Source organism: Diuraphis noxia, unplaced genomic scaffold (assembly GCF_037042655.1).
Source record: "Diuraphis noxia isolate RWA-SAM2 unplaced genomic scaffold, SU_Dnox_SAM2 contig0003, whole genome shotgun sequence".
Taxonomy (NCBI): domain Eukaryota; kingdom Metazoa; phylum Arthropoda; class Insecta; order Hemiptera; family Aphididae; genus Diuraphis; species Diuraphis noxia.
The window spans coordinates 23,969,564-23,984,703 of record NW_028301713.1 but is presented as its reverse complement, the minus strand read 5'-3'; the positions used below and the strand labels follow the sequence as shown (position 1 = coordinate 23,984,703).

General features: G+C 29.9%; 1 protein-coding gene across 7 annotated transcripts in view; it reads left to right on the top strand.

Moving 5' to 3' along the window:
* The first annotated feature begins 7,510 nt into the window (after nt 1-7,510).
* The window catches only part of LOC107165820 (transcriptional corepressor CBFA2T3-like), a 69,278-nt gene continuing 61,648 nt past the window's right edge, over nt 7,511-15,140 (top strand). For 2 of the 7 annotated variants that reach the window (XM_089224248.1, XM_089224245.1), the window contains exon 1: nt 7,511-7,651. Coding sequence is in view for 3 of the 7 variants with exons in the window: in XM_089224243.1 (XP_089080369.1) it covers nt 8,361-8,384 (24 nt within the window). In the remaining 4 variants the exon portion in view is untranslated. The other 5 variants (XM_089224244.1, XM_089224243.1, XM_089224247.1 and 2 more) reach the window with 5 other exon arrangements.

The window sequence follows — 15,140 nt, the reverse complement described above, 5'->3', positions numbered from 1 at the left end:
TGTTATTATGATTTTTGGGTCTATTTGATATTATACAGACTGTGTAAATTTAATGTTGTGAATTATGATAGTTATTATAATTTATATTTATTTTGTTCATATTTTTAATTTGAAAAAAAAAATAAAGAAAAAAAGTTTTATAACAGTATTCTTTATATTAATCATGTATTATGTAGTAGTATATAGTACTATACTATTACGACTTATATCTAATATTTTAATCGATTTGCTCGATGAAAAGAAATAACGATTTAGGACTTTCAAGTTAAAGCAATTCATTAAAATATAGAATATATTTATCGAAACTGTATTAAAAATTAATTAACTTCGGTAAACGTATTATTGATTAAAAACATATATAAAGTAATAGTAAAAAATATTTTTTTTATATCTTCGAGGGCTAAAGTTATTTCATTATATACCTAATAATTTTTTTAAATATCAGAAAAAAATGTATGTAGACATCAAAGTATCTATGTCATTATCGTATTTAATTTGAGTTTATACGATTTCATTTATTTTACAATATAGCATACAAAATACTATTACAGGCTGTAACAGAAGAAAGACCTGACAAATTAAACAACTTTTATAATTAATATATTAATATTTAGTTTTTTTCTATTTTTTTTTATGCTTGCGCTACATGTATATGATTTAACATTTGATATTTTTAATTATTTTTATACTGAAAATAAAAATGTTTATTATATAATATATGTAGGATGTAACACAAGAATCTATAAATTATAATATACAGTATTGAATATGCATATTATATACATAAAAATATATTGATTAGAACAAAAGTTATTTCATTAGTCGGGCATGAACCGATTGCGCCTAAAACAAAATATGTATTTTAGGGTCAATATACCAATTGCACTGCATATATTTTAGGGTCATTGTATCAATTGCGCTGCATACATTTTAGGGTCATTGTACCAATTGCGCTGCATACATTTTACGGTTAGTGTACCAAAAGCGATTTTTATATTTTACTCAATATATTTCAAATAGAGCATATTTAACAAAAAATTAACAATTAATTCTTATGTCGAGAAATATAAATCTGGCGAAATTAGCAGAAAAGAATTTTTAAAGATTCTGCGTTATTATAATTATTGTAAAAATATGAATTATAATATTATTATGTACCTATTTATGTGTTTATATATATATTTATTATATTTATAATGACAATTTAATTTTGAATAATTGACGATCAAACTTGTGATCGGTTAGTGTACTTATTGATTTATTTGATTCTGAACGAAGTGATGAATGTATTGATTTTACAATGATGTGAGTATTTTTTTTTTTTTTTTTTGTGTGTCTGTATACAGCATACCTAGTCGAAAAAATGCTTCAATTTCAAACTTTGGGGGTGGTTTCCGATGGGAAATTGAATATCCTTGGTGCATTAAACAGGTCAAAAGTAAAAATTTTCCAACAGTTATTTCGAGAAAAACAAAAAAAAAGTGACAGAAAAACGAGAAAACTAGTTTTCGACCAAATCGATTTTTTTATATGGTTATAATTCAAAAACTAATCACTGTAAATACTTTTCACCAAATGTTTATGTTAGTGTTATCTATATACAGTTTAATTTTCAAAATGTTTTGACTTTTTTTGAGATATTTATAGACCACTGAAATTTTTGATGTTTATGAGAATTTTTTTTTTGAAGTGTCAGTAACAACATGTTAGATGAATGACCAAAAAATCTTGAAAATTTAATATAAGGTTCCTTATGAGTTGTTCTTATTGTAGCTAAAAAAAATTAAAAATCGTTAGTCACAATTATTTTAATAAGCGTTTATAGTTCGAATTTTTACGAAATCTGTCGAAAACGCAAAAATTTGTAAGTAATTTTGAAGTTGAAAAATCATAAAATTGTTTGTTTTTATAACTAATGATTGAAAATATAACACTAAGTTTTATGCTATAGATGAATGTATGATTGATGTGTATGATTTGGTATAGATTTATATTGTACAGATATTATTAATATTGACGTACATTGTATAATTTTTTATGTGAATGAAAGAGATTTCCTACTGGAAATATTTTACTCAGAATTTTTTATTTTATTTAAAATAATGGTACAAAAAATTGTAAGAAAAATCTTAAAATATTGTCTTATTTTTAAACACAAGTTTATGTTATAAAGTATTGAAAAACAGAGTTTAATGTGGCCTGCATTATTGAATATTACCCTTTATAACTAAAAAAAATTATTTTATTAGGTTTTTTCTACAGAACAGGATCATTATTCCTGGTATACAGCGAATTTTTGAGGAAACAGTTTAATTGGCATCGGGTGTCTTAAGTAAATATATATAGGTACTATTACCTATATATGTTTTATCCAAAAATCGATTTTGAAGACGTTATCGGAGCAGAAAAAAAAGAGGGTGAGCTTGGTTAGTGGATCACCCTTTATAAATAACAAGTTTGATGCGTTTATGATGATGATGATAGGTGTATGTTGAAATAAGTTATTTTTTTTTTTTACCAACGATTATTTTAATAGTAGTAAGTACCTACTGTTGTATGGCGTTGTGTCTAATTGATTTGATTTTTAAGTCACGGAGACTGAATCCGCGTCGCGAATGTTAAACTAAATATTTTTGTTTTATGCAACACAATGTTTCGGGGAACTGTAGTCGTATCATATCGTGTGCTGCAGCCGCGCATGTTTTTTTCAATATAACAATAACAACAACAACAACAATAATGATAATAATAATAATAATATTATAATATATGATATGTCTATAATACATTATTCGTTTTAGTTGAGCATGTTGCGTCCTAAACTTTTCGTGCCACCGTTACCACGGCGTATTACCCTGCAGTAGTCAGCTGCGACAATATTCCAAAAGTACAAAAGCTCCCTTGTGGAGTGGCGGCGGGCTTTATAATATTCGGTATATAGCACGCAGCTGCCACACAGCTACGGTCACATGCGTGCTGCGGCACGTTACAAATTTTCCGTCCGACATGTGTGTTTTATATGCCGAGCACACGCCGCTTATGTCAAATGAGCGCAACGAATACATATTATATATATGTGTGTGTGTGTGTGTATACGCTCTACTTAACGATCTTAACCCGTTTTTAGTTGTCCCCTTAAATATAATAATAATAATATTATATATCGCATGGGAATATGGGATATACTCTGTGTACTCTACTTCTAATATTGTCCCAATCTGTACGCATTTTAATACGAGTGTATGCATGTATAGGTAGAAAGGAAAAAACACACCTCTAAATCGATTATACTTTGTTCATATGAAATTATTATTTCGTGTTTTATTATACGCGCCCCGGTAGACGACGAAATGTCATATGTTATAATAGATACACAGGGATGCATAAACTAAAATGGTTCTCTAAAGTTCAAAACATAATAAAGGGGACAAATTAATATACAACGAAGACCCCCATATATAACCAAAAATCTAATTCGTTTAATACGGAAAGACGATTTGTACAATATTTATGTTTGTTGAGTTATAGATGGAATCACGAATGACGCTGTTGTGCATTATTTTAGTAAATAATTACTACACGCTATTTGAGTTACTCGAATACTCCAATACACGGAGATTGTTCACCGAGCATGTTCAATTCCATTTTTCCCTTTAATAATAAATTTATTCGAATTCTGAGTTTTTTAATTATTAAATATATACTTAAAAACCATATTTTCAATTTCTTAACATTTTTCGTACCTGCTGTCTCAATGGTTTCTGCATTGCGATACAATAAACTTCTATTTTCCCCCTCTTTTTACTTTAAATTATTTAATTTTTAGTTGCTATAAATAGTTTTACGAAAAATAAAATAGTGATGATTTTGGATCTAGTGTTTTTCTTTTTTATACTAGAAGTCTTCAACCATTTTTACAAATTATAAATGTTGATGGATTGTTATTTGCTTCTAAAATCATCATAGTCCATACCCCTCATAATATGATATATACCTACCGGGTGATTCTTTTATCATTGAACACTCATTATTTAAAAAATTATTAATGTTTTTGAAAATATTATTTTACATAGTTTCAAGTTGTTAAAAAATTATATTTTTAAATATTCTTTATCCTTATCATTTTTTAAGTTTTTACTTTTTTGAATGACAACATAGAGTTTAAATTTCATATTCCAAAGCAGAATATTTTTCTAAGTATTTTGATTCATAAAAATCGAATTTAGGACGAGTAGTTTATGAGTTATAAGTATTTAAAGTTTAGACAAGCGGAGTAGTGGACAAACATTTTGCGGAGTAACCCCGTACCACTCCACTCAGCCAATCAAACTTTAAATACTTATAATTCATAAACTACTCGTCCTAAATTCGATTTTAGATTCTGAGCGGAGCGATGAATGTATTGATTTTACCATGATGTGTGTTTTTTTTTCTGTTTGTCATCACGTTTTGGGGCAGTAAAAGTGCTTCGATTTTTTACTTTTGACTTCAGTACCTCGTTCGATCAGAAAATGAATCTAGTTGGTACTTTGGGGGGTCAAAAGTGAACAATTCTTAATACTTTTCTAAATAATTGAGAAAAACAGACTAAAAATTAAGGGGAAAACGGGAAATTTTACGCACACTCATCTTTCGACAAAATCGATTTTGGTTTTTCATGTAACTTTAAAACAAATGACCATTATAGATACATGAAATTTTCACCGAATGTTTATATAAATATATTCTATCCACCATGCAATTTTCAAAAATTTTCGACTTAAGTTGAACTATTCATAGGTATTTGCATTATTCAATCATTATTAGGTTTTTTTAAATTAATATTGATAAAAATTTATTTATTAGGCAGAAAAGCTTAATTTAATACAAGGCTCTTGACATATTGTTACAATAGCAGTTGAAAAATAAAATAAATTCATAGTCACAATTTTTTTGTATAAGCATTCAAAGTTTGAATTTTGACAAAATACGTAAAAATCACAAATTATTTTAAGCTAGAAATTCATAAAAAAATTCTTTTTAAATCTAAGATTTGAAAATGTTTAATAATCTATAATATATATAACATACAATGTCGGGTTTTCTTGACCATTAATTGTACCGTGAGTGCTGACATTTTACCGTTTTTGTAGCTCTTTAAAATTTCAATATGTATTGAATTGAAATAAATTTATGTATATTGCAAGATATAATAAAGTGTATCACAGTAAAAAAGAACTTTTTATTGTAAAATCAATAGCCTTCACGTTCGACGTTTCTCTCAAAGTATTTAAATACGTAGATATATACAAGGCGTAATAGAATTTAAAAAAATTGTAAAAAGTAAACTATTAGACTTAAATAAACGTTTTTCCGATCAATATTTTCTGCTAATTTATAAATTGGCTGTGTTGAATGTTCCAGAAATAAAATGATTACAAAATAAAATTTGTTGTTTTCGGTATTAAAAAAAAAAACTTTTATTCTTTACTTGTAGTACGAGCGTCTATATCATATTATTTTATACATAAAATAATTAAATTTTTTAATTGATTAAAAAATGAGCGCAGATTTTTATGTAATTGTATATTTTTCATTATCAAATATTTTGATTTTCGTCAGTATACCTTTAATTTTTACAGAATAAAATAATTTGAAACTTATGGACAATTTTTTTTTCATACATAAAATATAATCCATATATAATGGTTATTGCATATTTTCACAAAATTCAAAATGTATTGCATATTGAAGAGAAAATTAATAAAACAGACATGAATTAATATTTCGTCAAGTAGAAAGTTAAAAACCAATTTTATTGTAGGCATTAAATAATATTTGAAATAAACATTAAAGTTTATTAAATACATATATAGTTACATACCTATCTAATTATAAGTTGATTAATTTGTTTTAATTTATTTTAATACCTCATCAATTTATTAACCAGAAAAATAATAAATAATATATTACCTATAAAATAAAAATTGTGCATTTTTTTACCAAATTATATATTACCCAATAATTACAAATGTTTTTTGCAGCATATCTTCACGATTTCGATTGTATATTATACAGTTATGTTGAGTTTTTAATGCATGAAAATTAACACTCTAACTTTATGACAAAAATTATTTCATTTTTCGGTTATTTCTATTACACCCTGTATGACTGAACACAAAAAACTCCACGTACTTACATTAAAAATGTCGATACCTATAAAGCTACTACACAACTGCAGTCGCTACATTTAATGAATTGATTTTGACTCATCATACCCACCACACGCACATCTGTACGTATTTACTGAATTAGGCATCCGCTCGTCAAAATATGTAGTGTGTGGTGACATATAATAATACACTTATATTAGGTAGTTATTACAGATAATTTCCGTACATTATATATATTTTATAAAAACATAATTTGTGATATACTGTCTTAATAAATAATAATGGAAATATTTGACAATCAACTTATTATTTATTATATTATGTTTATATAACGCGCGTTGTACCCACTAAAGGAAATATAAATTTCTTAAAAATTTGCCGTTTTATGAAATGGATTCCGTTTATTTACACTTTGAAAAAACTAATCAAGTGGAAACCTTTTCATGAAAAGAACCGCATGTCAGTATCTGCGCTTTTCGCGATCAAATGGGTGAACAAGTATTATAGCTATTAGATGTGTGGGTTTTATCGATAGGTTGGTCCGACCAATCCGTAAGGTTGTCAGGTGAAATAATATTTTAGTTATCATGATATTATAATATTATAGCTACAAAGGCGTGCAGCACGCTAGCAGCTCACTAATAATAATAGTAATAATAATAAAACGCGCACATTGTGCATAATAATAATAATATTATTATTATATTATATACGGACGACGACGACGTGATGATGACGTTCGGCGGCCGGCGGGTAGAACAGGCTTGATCGTGCATGTGACGTCTGTGATAAGCGCTTTCCCAATGCCGCGCGCTATATACGACTTCTCTCATCGCGTACGTCGTACACAATATGCGTATATCAGTAGCTCGGCAGGCTACATCGGTTGAGTTATGTACACACACACTCACATGTACCGCAGTACTTGTATAGTAGTGGTGGTGGTGGTGGTGGTAGTTTTGATAAAATCCCGCGGTTTTAATTAACAATGTCAATGGCAGAGGTATATACTGATATAATATAATATATATATATAATATAGCGTGTCTACGTCTAGACCGGCTGCCGTTTTCGTGGGAGAGAGGGTGTGGGTGAGAAGGGTGCCAGACTGCAGGGTGGATGAACTGGGAGAGGAAAATTATTTTGCGGCTGTTAATATAAAATAATAATATACGCGTGGTGTATTATACACGTTCCGTTCGCGTCGGCGCGCGACGCGCGGCAAAACTTATCGTACAAATGTATGCGATGCCCGCGACAGCGTCCCGCGGGTCGCTGCCGCCACCGAGGACGGACAGCAGCCGTGGCAGCATTACGCGCCTCGACACCGTGTACGCCGGTAGTCTCGAGCACTTTCTCCGCTGCCGCCGTGTCGTTACCATCACCGTTGTCAAAACACTGCGATCTCGAACCTCTGAGATAACTACCACAAGACGAAAATAACAGCCACATTGCCACATACGTCTCGTCGTCATCGTCCTCCTCGACTGCGACACCCCGTAAGTGACTCTGATAATCGTTATCATTATTATTATAACTGTATAGTTTTTTGCATGTGCAGTGTTTGTAACACGTAGATCCGGCGAAGATGTCGTCGTCGCCATCGCGATTTATATCTACGTGCAATATTTTGTCGCCGAATCGCGGTCGGTGGGTTGGTTTCACCGGTGGGTTACACGTCGCCACACAATATTAAATATTAATTTAACGCGCAAGGCGTTTGAACAGGTGTCTGAGCGCCTGATGTTATTGTAACAAGTGTCGGACGACGTCGTGCAGGGGTGGTGCGGTGGGTGAGAGAGCGGATGATGAAACGAACGCAGCACGTGCTGGCTGCTGCTACTGCCGCGCAATACCTTTATTACTTACAGACGCGCCAATTGATCAAACTCGCCGTCGCGTACCTATCTTTGCCATGATAGTAGGGTTCGCCGGGGCTATCAGTGTTTTTAAGTACGCCAAAGTAAGTAATAGTACCAGCTTTTGTTACATATTAGTCACCGTCATTGTTTTTGTTTCCGCCGAGAACTACAGTAATAAGTTGCACTCCGCCCGCCGACCACCACCGTCGTCGTAAAATATCATATTTTCGTCAGACCAACAAGCAGTGTACGCGCGCGTATTATCAACGATATTTTAATATTATCGCGTGTGTATCGTTATTCGTTAAAAGTATTTAATGAGTACCGCAAATACGAAGACTCCAACATGAGGGCTAGCGGATTTTTAAAGGTACGATTCTTTCACGATAAACAATAATTGTAGTGACGCGCGCTGATAGGTATAGTGAGATTTGTTTTACAAATATTTTGAGTTATTTTTTTATTGTTCATCCCGTAGCTGGAAAGGAGGACGAAAACCGATTTCAATGGAAACAGCTATTGGGATGTCTGCAGTATACCTTTGATTTTCTATGGCGAGAAGCCGGGTATATAGATAATTCTTTATTATATTGGGTGATCCATTTAACGTAAGACACTCATTATTTAAAAAGTAAGTATCAAATCTTAGTTTTTGAAAGTAATTTTTTAAATAATTTTATATCATTAAAAAACAACACTTTTCTAAAAATAAAATTATTTTGAAGCAGGTACTCGATGAATAAAAATCGAAGTTTTGATGATTACCTAGTGTATGTCTAATGAAAATTAGTAAAATCATACGTATTTAGCATAGATAAGTGGAGTGAAGTAGTACAGAATTATCCCGTAAAATATCAGTTGACTACTCCGCTCATCTAAACTTTAAATATATTTAATAATAAACTGTATGATAAACTACTTGTCTGAAATTTGATTTTTATAGATAGGAATATGAAATTAAAAATGTAAATTATCATTTAAGAAATAAAAAAACTTAAAAAATACAATGATAAAATTAGTAAAAGTATAAATGATTTCCATAAATGTTGTTTTGTAACGATTTAAAATTATGTAAAAGAAATATTTTTAAAGACGTCAGTGTTTTCTGGAATGTCTTACAAGTTATGTTAAATGGATTACTTCGTATACAATGCCTTCGTCTGGCAGTGGCGTATATAGGGGGGGGGCTAGGGGACTGCAGTCCCGAAATTACAGTCTTAACTGTTAAATATATAGTAGCATCTAGATGCTAGATCATTATTGTTAGTTACTATAATATTACAGCCCAGCCCCAAAAATTATTTCTATGTTCTCTACTGCTTCGTCATGATGTCGATATTATTGTTTAAAATCTTATTTTTTGAAAGCAGTGTGCACCACTGCTAGTACAAGTATAACTGCGATAACGATGTTTTCTACAGTTAATATTATTGTTTAAATGCGCCGACAGAATCACATTAATTATAATTTTACATTCCATTCACATCCTTGCATATATTTAGGTACATTCATTTAATTATCACTAACTCGACTGTCAATAACTATGGCTTAAACTACAGATATTGTTAAATCACTGTAATTAGGTTTAGCTTAGGGTTATGATTAAAACGATTACTTTCAAGTATATTATTATAAATAATAATAATAATCTACTACAATATAGTATATACTATATACCATAGATTGAATGAATATACTAGTATAATAAATATTTTTTAATAATGAATTATAATTTTGTTCAAATAATGTGGAACTGTAATGACATAAAGATTCAATATGTATGTAGCCGGTGAATTATCAATTAATATATAAAGTTGATTTAATATTCATATTAGGTTTCTTTGTTTGTTTGTTGTACGTGTTATTTGTGTAATTAAACAACATGTACATACATTTCTCAAGTAATCATTATAAGCATTAGCAATTATAGGTTAACTAAAAAACATTTCGTTTGAAATTTGCCTAATATATAATAAATAATATATATATATATATATATATATAATATATATATATTTGGGTACATAAATTGTTTTAAATATTTAATTTAAAAAAATAAAACTTGTTACCCTAGACGTATAAAAACTTATTCATTAGGCTTTACTATTTTTGAGACATGTTTATATAGTACTTGTAATGCAATATCAAAATATATAAACACAATTTTTTGTTATAGATATTTTAAGTTTAAAGACAATATTAGATACTTGTGCGAAGAATAACGATTTAAGTTATTTCATTATTGTAATTTAAAATATAATATTTGAAACTCTCGGTTCACACCCAGATCAGAACAAAAAAACGCTGAAATTTTTAAAATTAACTAATTTAAGTGACGAAATATAATTGTATATAATTTAAATAGTAATTAAGAATTGTGAACTAATGACCTATACTGATGCCGAGTTGTATTTATTTTTTATTTTTTTTAAGATCAATAAAAAAAAATAATAATTAATGAATCACAGGTACTTGGAACTTTTAAAGTTGATGTATTTATACCAACGTTTTTTTTCAAATGCAACTTTTTCGCTGAAAATGAATTCAAAATATATTATAGACTGTATAGTAACTAATAATTCCTATTTCCTACCTAATAGTAAAAAAAATTACTTAAATCATAATAATGTCATAAGATATACTTAGTACCTAATATTATAAGTATAGACTAAAGACCGTTTAGTGCGGAATCGTGTTTCTTATACAATAATTTTGTATCATTGAATTCAAATTTTACACATTCTTTAGAGCGACGTCTTGTCTAGACACTTATACTGCAGTACATTTTAGAACTGAAAATATTTTACCGAATAAGTACAATTACATTGTAATAATATTATCTTCGTCATTTCTTCGTCATTTTAAACTCGGATGTACTTATCCGTTTTATGATAAGAAATAATGTTGTAATTTGTAAATGATTTTATTTTTATTAGATGGATGGTGTGGAAGCCTTATATACAGATGGAAATTGGGCCTGCGATTATATTTTTGATTATGTAACTTGGTCAGATAATTTTACCAATAAAATACCAAGTTATTCATTTAACGTATTACACTCATTAAAAAAAATATATATATATATATTAATGTTTTTGAAAAGATTTTGCTTACATATTTTTTTAAGTCTTTTATTATTTTTAAATTACAACTTACATTTACTTTCAATTTCATCTCCGAAAACAGAATATTTTTTCTGAGTAATTTGTTATGTAAAAATCTATATCAGGATGAGTATAGTTTGTGAGTTATATCTAAGGACCTATATAAAGTATAAAGTATATTCATGAGAAGAGGAGTGGACCAATATTTTGTGGGGTAACCACGTACCTATCCATCCTACTCATCTAAACTTTAAATATACTACTTGTCCTAAATTCGGTTTTTGTGTATCGAAATGCGTAGGAAAATATTCTGCTTTGGAATGTAAAATTAAAACTGTATGGTTCATCATAAAAGATTACAAAAACTTAAAAATATTAATGAATATATATTTTTTTCTAAATGTTGATTTTTTACAACTAGAACAATTATTTTTCAAAAACTTTGTTATTTTTTTCAATTTTTTTATTGAGCTTGTAGGGGTTATGAACTGTGATAGGGGTAAGGTTTTGGTACGGAATAGGTTGTTTTTACGGTTGTTATGCTAGGTAGCATACACGTGTGTAGGTATGTGTGGCAAGTTTTTTAACTACTATGAACCCGGGTGGTCACCCATCCGGGAGCTAGTAGTTGTGGCCGTTACTAGTGCCAGTCACATTCCGCAATTGGTAGCAACCAACGCGCCACGCCAAGTCACTAAAAAACATTTATACTTTTTTAAACAATGAATATTTAATGATGAAATCATACGGTTTATTAAGCACGACATCATTTAATTTGAAAATAATAAATATCGTATATACACATTTATATATAATTTAATTTTGCTTAAAAGGAATTCGCATACTTTTTAATAATATGAAAATGAAAATAAAACGAAATGATATCTGGAGGTTAATGAGAATTGCCTCATCATGGAATCCTTTGGTTAATGTCAAATAGATAATTCACATTTAAGATAATTATAATTAATTCGATATGAGAATATGGGATATACATATTATTTTTATTTAGAGTGAATTTAGATGTCAATCGCTTTTTCCTGAAAAAAAAAAAATCTGTCCGAGTTTAGAATTTCACAGCTTTAAGTGTTGTTATTATTATTAGGATAATTTATATTATAATAATATTGTGAAAATTAGAATCTTTAATGCCATTGGCATGGTATCATTCATCGGATAGACAAGTGGTTTTTATAATAATGGAGTATTATATTATAATAAAATATTTAAATATATATTTAAAAAAACATGTATTTATAAAGATATATTTTCAATGCATATAATATTGCGGAGACGATTTTATAGTGATATTTAATCTGCTATAGACAAACAAATGACAGACAAATGATAGCTCACATACGAGTTTTTTTTCAACTCGTGAAAAATAAAAAAAAATTGTTTACCTATATTATATAGGTTGCCACTATAGTTAGAGTCCATAGTATTTAATAATAATAATTTTGGCATGACTAACGTCAGGTGGTACAGCTATTTTATAATTTTATATAAATTGATAAGACCCTGCAGTCTTCTGCAATACATGTTATAATACATTATTAAAAGTAGTTGTTATCGTTTCCGCCAACAATAAATATTATTTATTTCTCTTTTGTCTCGTGCTCGAGAGTAATTTTCACGTTTTTATTATTTTTATTTTGTCTTTCTTACCGCTAGAAACCACGTGTTTTTTCAGCAAACCATTAGGGGGTAAAGAAGGATTTCACAGACCGTGATTAACCCTCCGTGGCTGGAAAGTCTATATACATTTATATTATATAGGTACATCAGCACATTACCTTAGGTGTGCTTTAAATACACACACAAGTATAATTTATAAAATGGTACCTATAAGTATTTAAGTCACGTACATCAACGCATTTGAAATTTTCGTTAATTTTTCCACGCCGAATATGATTATAATATATCCTTTTACCACTCTATAGGTACCATTTACAACGTAATTATAATACATATAATAAATCTACGTTGCATCGCTGTTCTCGATCGACTCATCACTGGGATCGTGCATTATATGCACAATGTTATATTTACTAATTTTGTTACTATCATCGTGGTTCGATTTGAAAAGTATCGACCCGATATTCGCGGAACCGCCGCAGCCGTCGTGAAATAATCCGCCGAGGAAGAGTGTGCAGGCGGCTGCGGCGGCGGCGGCAGTGGAGGACCTATCTACTGTGTGTATATAGTTGCCGGTCGATAGAAAACATGTGTCCTTTTTTCCATACTGACGATTTCCGACTGCCGTCGACAGCACACACATACACGTACACGACGACCGAGTTGGGGCGGCTGCTCGCAGCTGGTTAATGTTTATCTAATAATACACATCGGCACAAGAAAATGCGGTCTCGGAGGAGCTTTTTCTGCTCAGCCTTTAGTCGATATTACCACCGCTATCGTATTCGTAATGACGATAATAATAATAATAATAAAACACACACACATACACACATATTATATACATAATACATTAATATATATATTGTATTTCGAGTCTCGACGATACGTGCCGGACGGATTTCACCGCAGGCGCATACTTTAAACGTATTATATGTATATATAGCGGACGGCGCCAACACAACCGCGAGATTTTTCATTAGATTTTATTTTTTAATTGCAGAGAGTCCGAAGATATACTATTAGGTACATTATATGGCTAAAACGTTAGATGATACTTTGCATCCCGCTAGGAGATAAAAACCAGTATTTGAAAAAAAACCGCAGCAGAACGTTTCAACTCACCGCAACTTTACTTTTACCCAGCTACTTCAAACGGGCAAACCAAGTGATTTGGCTCTATTTAATCTATCTAGAAAATACTGTTACTTTCATTCCATTTGTTTTTTTTTTTTTTAATACCAAAATACACGCCACTGACGTACTAAGCGTTTTCGAAAGTTGTGAGATATTAATTTTTGACTGTTCTCAAATCACATTATATAGCGGTAAATTTTCATTGCTTTGTTATATTAGATTTTATATTTAAAAAATGATCCGCTTTTCCGCTCACCCTTCCAACCATACTACACACGTATTTAACTTCTATTAATCACGTTTATCATAGGTATCAAAAAGTTCTTGATTTCGTCTCTACCTATATAATTTTTATTTCACTATAGGTACTATATCAGCGGTCCTCACTACGCGGCCCGCGGGTTAGGTTAGGTTCACATGCGGCCCTTTAGTAACTTTAGTGCGGCCCGCACTAAAATTAAATTGTTCATTCTAAAATCCAAAATTCTATAAACAGTGAATAAAACGAACGTCGCTTATTATCCTATCATTTTTATTTATTTTATTTTTCTATTTTAAACTTGTATTGAATGACCACTTGGACAGATAAGCAGTCACCTACGGGCTACGATTATGAGTTTATTTATTTCCACTGTAGTAGCCCACCACGTAGTCTTGTATGAAAAGTTTATCCGTTATCACTTATTGTCCTTTTGTATTTTATCCCGTATTGTCGTTACAATATGTAATTCTGTGCTTCTAGCATCGTGTGTTCTAGTTTCTGTGAGTAAGCTGTTAATTTTAATTCTTTATCATGGAAAAACGTAAAATCGAAGATGAACACAGAATATTTCAAGACAGTTGGGAGATTGAATTTTTCTGTATTTCTGGTAAGAAATACGATGCTTTATGTTTAATTTGTCGTAAAACCATTAATATATTCCAAAACGTTATAATATTAATCGTCATTACACAACTCACCATACTAATTGAATTTAAAAAATGAATTTTTTCTGAAAAATAATCAATGTCACGGTTCACTAATAAAAATGAACTTGCAACTAGCCAACAAAAGCACATATGTTAGCCAAACGCAAGAAACCATTCTCGGATGCCGAACTAATAAAAAAATGTATGGAAACGGTTGTAAATACTCTGTTTTGTAATTTTTCCAATTTTAAAGAAATACGTGACCAACTTTCAAGTCTGCAGTTATCTGATGCTACATGTGTTCGTAGGATCGAACATATTGGAAATCAAGTATTCAA